The 9681-nt window shown below is 39.7% G+C and overlaps 1 protein-coding gene across 1 annotated transcript in view; it reads right to left on the bottom strand.

Moving 5' to 3' along the window:
• Positions 1 to 6393: 6393 nt before the first annotated feature.
• GRM7 (glutamate metabotropic receptor 7) overlaps positions 6394 to 9681 on the bottom strand; it is an 884992-nt gene continuing 881704 nt past the window's right edge. The window contains exon 10 of the mRNA XM_052637554.1: positions 6394 to 6464. Coding sequence (XP_052493514.1) covers positions 6394 to 6464 — 71 coding nt within the window. The remainder of the gene's footprint in view (positions 6465 to 9681) is intronic.

Below are 9681 nucleotides of genomic sequence, written 5' to 3'. Positions count from 1 at the left end.
CTGGATGGCCGAGCACTTTGTAAGTCTATAGGCATGATATGGTGCGGTTATAACAACCATCAGAATGGATATTATTGTTATTGCTTTGAAGCACAAGTCTAGGCCCTTTGATATTGAGATGAATGAGCCTGGCCCTTTGGGTCAGTTTTGTATTTGATGTAAGCTTGATAAATACCAAAGTATCAATGGAGATCCTAGAGATCTTATTAATTGATGTTGTTGTAATATCTTGGCCTAGAAAGGAAACCAGATGTGTTTCACAAGTGAAGACTGACTGATTCGATTCCACTCAGCCATTATTCTATCACTCAAGGCATACCCAGAAGTATTATTTGTACTTAAAATGCACTTCAGCTTGCCAGTCGGCCTGCAGTGACCTGTCAGAGTTAATCACATGGAGTGGTTCTTATATCAGGTGGCATGAGAATAGCTGTCCCACAGCAGTCTTGCTGAGTGACTGATCGCCTTCTTTGTCAATTTCTCCTAGCCCGAAGACTATTAATAACCCATCAGAGACCACTGTGACCCATCTCAAAAACAGAGCTTATGGTACTTAGAGAAAAGGTTCCTGACTTCATAGCAATCTAGATGTCATTCCTTCAAACTCCAATGGCTCACAGTAGACCGAAAAAAAAAAAAAGTAACCATGAAAGAAGAGGGGAAAGTAAAGCCAATTACAGTGACACAGAGAGATGATCACAGACCAACAGTGCTGCCTTATACATGCACAGCCCTTCCTAAAGGAAGGTTTCATGTATATGGTTCCATGCCATCTCCATAGTGTCTCAGCAAGGAAAGCTTCCTCCTGTTTCACAGAAGAGGAGACGGAAGGTGATACAGGACATGGTATTCAAGGTCACAGAGGTCCATGAGGTGATGAAGCTTATGCCACTCAGAGTATCAGGGCCATGGTTAGGACCCTGGTGCAGTTTTCCTTATTATGGCCAGAGAAAAGAAACAGCACGCACAAGGTCATAAGTGGTATTAGGACCACAACTTACAGAGAATGGGATGGCTGACTTCTGTTATGTCCTCTAAATGCTTGGATCAGCTCAACAAGAAGAGGCTTTGGAGCGATCTTCTCAATCCTCTTTGAGCAAGCTGGGGTCTCCAGAGGTTACTCTGAAAGAGGACAGAGATATAAAAGGAATTGAAAAATAATCTTATATTTGAAAAGAAAAAAAAAGACAATGATAATATTCATGTGGATCATAAAGAGAAATAATGATTACCTTTGATTCCTAGAGAAAGTTAATTTAAAATGCATCCGAATTCCATTGTACAGCCAAAAAAAAAAAAAAAAAATCTGCAGAGCTGAGACATGTCTTTAGTAGCAGAAACCAGAGTCATCATCGCTTGTGTCCTGAGAAGATGCTCATTCACAGTAATTGGAAGGAAGAAAGATTGCAGAGATTAACTGACCTTGGTTTAGGACATGCTGTTTTCTTTTCAAATGCAAATTAAACTGGGGGTCTAAAACACAAACTCTGTCCTGAATGCCAGTCTCTGAGAAAATGCACTGAATATTTAGAAAAAAAAATTACATTGATCATGTTTCTGTTTTTTACCAAATTAGAAGCTATAACCATTTAACTCAAGCACTTAGGATTCATTTCCAAAGATAACTTTGTTTTCTGTTTTTTTTTTTTAAATTTTATTTTTGTTATTATCTTTTAAAATATAAATTTATTTATTTTGAAGTTGATGTTCCCTTCAAATGAAAACTGGTCTCCGCAGTCCATACAAGGAAACAAATGGGCATAAAACTTGGCTGGTTTCATCCACAGGGTAGCTCATCAGTAGGAACGGTATTTAGGCAAGTGCGGGTATAGCGCTGACCATCAGTTTTAAGCATTGTCAATAAAAACAGTGTTTCGAGACCTGTGACAACAGGGTCAAATACTGCCTTTTGTGACTTTAGAAATTTTATCTGGAAGACTACACCTCTGCTTGCTGAAGCTGTAGACTTGGTGCTTTCTTATTGTTAATAACTCCGCTATGCTGTTCTCAGTCGAGTCTGACTCTTTGAGACACTATGGACTGTAGCCTCCCAGGCTCCTCTGTTCATGGGGATTCTCTAGGCAAGAATAAGGGTTGCCATGCCCTCCTCCAGGGGATCTTCCCAGCCCAGAGATCGAACCCAGGTCTCCCGCATGCAGGCATCTGAGCCAACAGGGAAGTCCAAGAATACTGGAGTGGGTAGCCTACCCCTTCTCCAGGGGATCTTCCTGACCCAGGAATTGAACTGGGGTCTCCTGCTTTGCAGGTAGATTCTTTATCAACTGAGCTACAAGGGAAGCCCCACTTGGTAGGTATTTACTGTTGCCTATACCATCTTGGGTGAGGCTAGGAGCCTTGGGTATGTGATGCATTACACTCCATTCATGCCACAGACATTTTCTGAGGCCTCCGTGTTTGCAGGCACTGTATTCACAGCACAGAGATAAACAAGTTTCAGTCCCTCTCTGCACAGCTTCTGTCATCCTCAAAACCCTCTGCCTCAGTACACAGTAATAGCGCAGTCTCACCGAACTGTGATCCCATCCCATGACCCAGCACGTTCTTTGCATCTCAGCTTGTTTGTGCTTCTTTGTTTCCTGCCTCCAGCCTTTTCCTTATGGCTGCCTAGAGGCCTTCATCTTTTAAGAGCAGCTCAAACAACCCCCCCAGGTGATGCTCTCCACACTCCCTCCTGCTGCTTCTCCTAAGAGCCCCCGTCACCATGAGTTGAAATTGCTTACCTGCAAGTCCTCTGTTAGATCTGAGGTCCCTGAGGGTACTGCCTGCTTCTCTCCCCCATTCCTAGTCAGTTTAGGGCAGACTCAGGGGAGCAGTGCTCGACAAACCTTTTCTGACTGACCTGACTTAGAAACACTCTTCTGTTGCACAGACCTGGCCAGACGGTGTGGTGCCAGATTTCATTGCAAAAGTTGACATAGTTTTCAGGACTCGAGGGAATGAAGTATATGTTCCTTTGATGCCATGAACTAGTAGACATCCTAGCCATGTGGATTTTCATTTCACTCTTTAAGTCCAACCAAAGTTACAGAATGGGGAGGGCAGATATTAATTGGTTTTTGAGGATGCAGAGATCAAACCCTGATGAGAGAAATGGGGGTTCTTCACAGAGCACTTAGGCAGAAAGAAATATGCTGGCAAGATTTATAGCTGCATTTGTTTCTAAGGTGGTTCTATGTCAAAGGCCAGGGAACATATATTCCTTGCTAAGCTGTACTTATAGAGTGTTCTTAAATGGAATTTCAGTTGAAGGAGTCTTCAGTTAACTCAGGGTTACTGCCTTGAATGTCAAAGAGGAAGGGGGAGTCTGAACAAATTACAGAAACTGAGATTGCACACCTCTGAAAAGCTTAAAAATGTGAAACAACCCCATTGCAGAAATGATAAACAAGAAATTATAAAAACATAAATAATGTACCACACCATATAATGCATTAGTGAACTGTCCATAATATTATAACCAATGTAGTTGCTCAGAACAATATACCTGGACAAAACAGGATTCAATACTGTTAAGCAGACTGTAAAATCAGACTTGGGACTGTCCATATTTGCGAGGCTGAATTCAACTCAAAGTTTCCCAATCAGAAAAACCATCCTGTGGTATGAAAATATACCTCCTAACACAACAACCTGTTTCTTGATCTGGTGATGATGCCAGATTAATGGGGGATTTTTATTTATATGTGATCAGTTTTTGTTTGTTTTTTGCTTCATTGAAGTTTAAAATAAATATCACTGGATTGATAACACTGCAGAATTTCAAATTTAACCCCATTCAGACAAGAGCTGCAGGCAGTGCTGAGTCAGGTGACAGCTGATCTACTGTATCTGTCAAAGGAGAGTGGGTTACAGGGAAAGTGGTTTCAAATCAGGTTATTCTGTTCTGTCTGAATTTGAACCTGCTTCCTCTGAATCCCCCCAAAGCAGATGTTTGATTTGCTCAATATCATCTGCTTTTGCTGGGGCATGGTGGCCTACATTGAAGTTTTACAGAATTTCACTCTAGAATTGATCGGTTCTTCTTTACTGTCCTGGGGCCCTGAAGATAGGCACACAGAGATGGATGAAGGACAACATGACAGGCCTTCGTTCACTGTTTGCCCAAGCTGTCCAGTCTCACTGGGACTTGAATGTGCTCATATACTCCCCTCTTTGAATACCTGCAAGTTAGACAAACTTCCGTTCTCAATTATTTTTAGGTAACTGTGTAAGATGTTTATCATTAATTTATGAAGCCACTTCTATAATCTTTGAATATTCTTTCTTTTTTATTTTTTAAATTATGAAACTGTGATAACACATTTACAGAAGATTTGGAAAATGCAGAACAAAGTTACATAGAGTTCTATGTATTACAGTTATTTTTAAGTAGATGAATATTTTAGTTGGAGTTTTAGTATCAAGCTCTCAAAAATTAATAGAATGCATAGACAGAAAAGCAGAAGGATATAGTAGACCTGAAAAGCACTGTTAACCAATTCAACCTAATTAAGGTTTATACATTTTTAAATTGGCAGAAAAGGTGAGCACCTAATCGAACTCTTTGAAACAAGAAAATCCTAGAAAAAAGTTTATTTCTAAGCAGCAGATCCTAAAAGTACTTTTTAACTGGAAGGTTGACTTAAAACATTTTCATCTTGCACCCTTTAAACCAAAAGTCATCAACTGAGAATGGAGCTAGGGAGAATTTTTAATGGATTTGGATTAGATCTATCATTTTTACCCAGGGAAACTTCCTTCTCATTTATGCTCAGGCAGTTTCATGTAAAAGCACTATTAAAGTGATGAGCTGCAGTGTTTTGACAAGCACTTGCACTGCAAACCTTGAAATCTCACTGGAATAGTTATAAATTCACTGGGACAAAAGAATGCCCTATTTAAAAACTAGGACAGACCATGTTGATATGAAAAAAGGGAATAGCTATGTGAACAATACATCTGCAATTAAAGACTGAGTTACTGGCATCCATCTAAATCAACAGTAAATGTAATTACACTTTGAAAGTACTCTTGTCCTTCCTTACAGTTCTAAATGGATTAAAAGGAAAAAATATTATTTGTACTCAGAATACCATTATAAAAACAAAGATGGAAAGAAGCATAGCAATGATCTGACAAAATGGTCCTTGTTAGGAAAGAGCAAGACTAGCCCACATTATGACGCAACATTTCCCCCTCCTGTGTCTGCTCTCTTACTTGAAATCTCTAGAGAGAAGTGCTTCTGTTGATTTTATAAGTATAGTAGGAGGTTTAGAGGAAAACAAAAGGGGCCTTTTATTCAAAGCCACCCCATGAATTTAATGACACTATTCCATGTTTTCTATTCTTTGTTTTCCTTCAGTGTGAATTGCCCTGACCAGTTGGACAAGGATGCTTGCCAAAGCAAGTGTTACTTTTCACTATTCTATCATATTGCTCAGGCTGAAACAGAGAGGTGCTGCTATTTCATAGCATATATCCTTTAGGAAGGGCTCAAAGTGATATACGGGTTTGGGCAAAAGGTTTGTTCAAGTTTTTTCCATAAGATGTTACAGAAAAGCCAGAATGAACTTTTTGGCCAACCCAACACAATCATCAATGGTGAGTCAGTAACAATCCTCAGAGCAGACCATTCCCATGCCTGTTCACACATCACACAATTGACCATTTGTTCTAAGGTATAAGTTTGAACACCCGAGGTATTTATTGGTATTTCTTCGGTTTGACTAATGTTGAAATTTATCTTTAGACTCCTAGGTCTTTACTGAACCTCTCCGTGCTTTCTCAGATAAGTGAAGGTGGCTCCTTGTTTTAGGCAGAATTATGAGTCCCATATCCTCTTTAATACATCATCAAGCCCAGCCAGCAAATCTCTTCTATTTATTGCTGCGAAAAAGGAACCATGACCATTTTGGGTTTCAGATGGTAGAGTCATTCACTGATATTTCTTGGTATATATTTAATAAAAAAGTAAACCAGGACAAATATTTTTACTAAGCTTGTAAAAACACCCTCCTTCTCATCCAAGTTTTCCATATTGCCTTCTCAAACCAGAGTATGAACAAATACATATAAAAATAAGCTCTCACCACTGAGACTTTTAAAGTAGAATGACCAGCACCAATTCTGCCATTACTGAATCTGGTTCAGGAAAGACACATGTGCACACACCCAATCACCTGTTCTCCAGAAAATAAACCAGGCACGTGACCCACAGCAGCCATCTACACTGAACTTAGCAAACATCATCTTTGAAAATGTATTTCTTCTTATACATAGATTTTGAGGTAATCATGCAGTTTTCTTGGAAACATTTCTAATTCTCAGTGGAGACAAGAACACACAAATAAACAAAAGTAGATTGTTTCTTACCTTTTGGAAAGCAGGCAAAAGCTATACTGTTGGTGGTATAGTGTACCAAGTAACAGACTTTTGTACACTCTTTCTTACTGGTGGTATACAGTCTACAGGAAAAGTAAATATATAGGTATGTATAAAATAAATGTGCACAGAATATTCATTTTTTATTCTTTTTTTCTTTCCTTTTGGAGAAGAGGCTGCGATAGAGACCACAGACATTATGCCCATTCTCTCAGTGGGTTCAGTAGCTTTTGGTAGACCAGTTGACCGCAATTCAGGTACCTCTGAACATGGGAGCATGGGTGCCTCATGGTTTAAAGCATTTGGGCTTTACTTGAACTGAAGCAGGTAAGGGAACCAGCTCCAAAATAATGTGTCTACCTGCTCAGAATGTTTTTTTTCTTCCTGTTGATATCCTATTTTTTACTCAGCCTAGACCTTTCATGCTGGCCTGCATGATTAGTCCAGAAGAATGAGACAAGTAACATAATGTAGAGAATGTCGGGGATCCAAACAAATGAACAAGCAAAACAAAACAAAAGGCATCACTAATTGACACAGCGCAGGAGCATGTTCCAGAATTTTCTTGGCATTGTTACTTGGGAAGATTGTGGTGCCCTCATCCATTTTCTAGCAGTTGAGGGATTTGTTGAGCAGCACAAGTTTTTATTTACATATTTTCCTTACGTATATGCAAAATGGTAATTTTCAACAAAGGACCAGAATACAAACTTATATTTAAAATCTTATTATTGATTTTCTGTTTTGGTGGTAAATGGCCATTCTTCTAAATTGTGCTTCATCACAATATGCTCATTGTCTTAAACTAGTCTTTTGCACAGTGTGTGTCCAGCTTCTCTCACCAAGTCAGTTTATCAGTCATATTGCCCCATATCCAAAAAGGCGGTGTGCCCCAGCTGTCCACATTCCGGCCATCTCTAATCGCTAGGAAGTTACAAAGTAAACTATTTGTAACCAGTCCGGGTACTTGAGCAGCTAGCTTCTCTGCACTGGCTGGGGCACTGGCTTAGAAAATGGATGGTTGTTTAGAACCAGATAGCTTAGGGCTGCTCATTCTGTGCACTGCAATCCTTTACAAGGAAAGCATCTGATCAGAGGATAATTCACAGAGCATCTTTTGGTTCTGACCACTCCAGGAGAGGAAGGTAGCAGTTCCTACCCACCATGTCAATAAAGCCATGCTGCCTCAGTTAATATTCATCCAACTGGAAAAAGGTCTTGGTGGCCATAGAAGCCAAGAACCAAGTCTTCCAGTTGATCTGGCATCTTCAAGTTTGCCATGAACATACATCTATCTGCCAAGTGAACAAGAGAAAGTTGGGAGAAACGAGCCTAATTCAGGGTGCAGGTGTGAGAACCAGAGGTTGAGGTACCCTTCTTTTTAGAGAAGGAGTGTGGAGAAGTCTTCAAGGTGGCCAGATCTAAATCTCCCCACATTAGGTCAGGCACTTGTGGCCCTCTGGCAGCAGAAATATGGCTTGTATAAATAAAAATACAGTAAGTGGCAGAGCTACACCCTTAGACCCCCTGCTGTTTTTCATCTGAGCTCAGAAACCAACCAGCATCAACCCAATTCTGGATATTCAATATAGCAGCAGTACAGAGATGCATGACAGTTTTTGAGAAGATTTACTTTTTGTTGACTCCATGCAGAAATAACTTTTTCTTTCAAGCAATGAAATTTGAACTGAAGAGGCAACCTAAGAGGAAAACCAAATTTCTTGGGGAAAAAAATCAAGCAGTGCAGGGGCAGCTTTAACTTCTGCCCGTATTACGCCAAAAAATTCATTTTTTATGTGGATGTATACTTGCTGTATGGAGTTGGATGAATAGAAGTGAGCATGCGCCAGATGACACACTGCAATGATTAAAAATGAAAACGCTGAAGACTGGAATACACTGAGGCTAAGTGTTTAGGGGAACAAGAAGGTAGCTCATCCTACAAATTCAACATCCTCCCAGACACACTCCCTCTGAGAACAGGAGGCAGGTCTCTCCCTTGGGAGAGAGAGTCCTTCAGGACCATGGTCTGTGCTTTGACTTGTTTCTTTTTAACCAGAAAGTTTCCTTTCAGTGAATAATTTGTCTCTGTTACCAAAGTTCAGAAGTTTGACATGACTTGGAGCTACATTTTGTATTAAGTAGAATACAATAATAATATTCTCTCTCATCAAAACAGCCTTGTCTATTTTCATTGATTGAATTTTCACTGCTGTTCTTTCTCTATATATACTCATTTTTCTATTACTAGGGACTGGTTTTCCAGATATAATGGCTATCTATGATGTCACCATTTCCATCTTAGTGGCTCCTTAGGGGTCATTTAAAATAACTATAGGTTTGCATTTTTGTCTTACCTTATATATTTCAGTCATTCTGTTATGTTGACTTTGTCCCAGTTCAGCATCATTGCTAAAACCTTGGGAGGTGTTTCCAGAATGGGCTCAAACTGAATGTCCCAGAGTGAAATCCTTGATTTTATGATCTCTGGCTCTGCTCTCCAATGGAGTCCTTGGAGTCATGGATAGCTATTTAAATTTATTTAAAGTGAAGTAAAAATTTCAAGTGTATTTCATCAGTTAAGTAGCCATATTTCAAGTTCTGAATCACCACATGTGACCAGTGGTTTCTACAGTGGACAGCACAGACAGAGAACATTGCCATCATTGCAGAAAACTCTACTGGACAGATTTTGTGCAGAAAAGGTCTTCTGACTTTTCTTAGGGACCTTTGAGAGCTGGGTCATCAGAAACCCCAATGTTTGGAGGTACATGAATCTCCTCCTATAATTCAGCAAATATCTGGGCACATTATTGATGTTTACTTTCAGGGAGTGTCTACACAAAACCAAAATAATTAAAATAATTTTAAAAACATCTTTTGGATTTATTGTGAGACAAAGGCTCTTTTGGATTTCATCTCTTTTTTTTTCCCCAGCCTTGAACTATTTATCTTTGTTCTGTGTAGACACCAAAATATCAACAATGACAAAACCCAACAAAACTTTTTCAAGGGAAAGGCATCAGATGAAGCCCAAATAGAATGATTGTCGTGATTGACACAGGTAATTAAGATACTTGGATTTTTGAGTTGTCAGATGAGGCCTCTACCCAGGCAGCCTTCTTTGAGCTCCTGTCTTTGCAGCCAACACAGCAAACAGCGACGCGTTCCACAGCACATTTCACCAAAGAGTCGGCCACCAGACATCCTTATATTCTGTATGTGCAAGCTGGATTACCAAACAGAGAAGCCCGACGAGTAATTTCTGCATTAGGATTATGGCATATCACTCATGTTGTG

Source organism: Budorcas taxicolor, chromosome 1 (genome assembly GCF_023091745.1).
Source record: "Budorcas taxicolor isolate Tak-1 chromosome 1, Takin1.1, whole genome shotgun sequence".
In the NCBI taxonomy this organism is placed as follows: domain Eukaryota; kingdom Metazoa; phylum Chordata; class Mammalia; order Artiodactyla; family Bovidae; genus Budorcas; species Budorcas taxicolor.
Note: the sequence above shows the minus strand (reverse complement) of the source record. Positions and strands in the feature narration are given on the sequence as shown.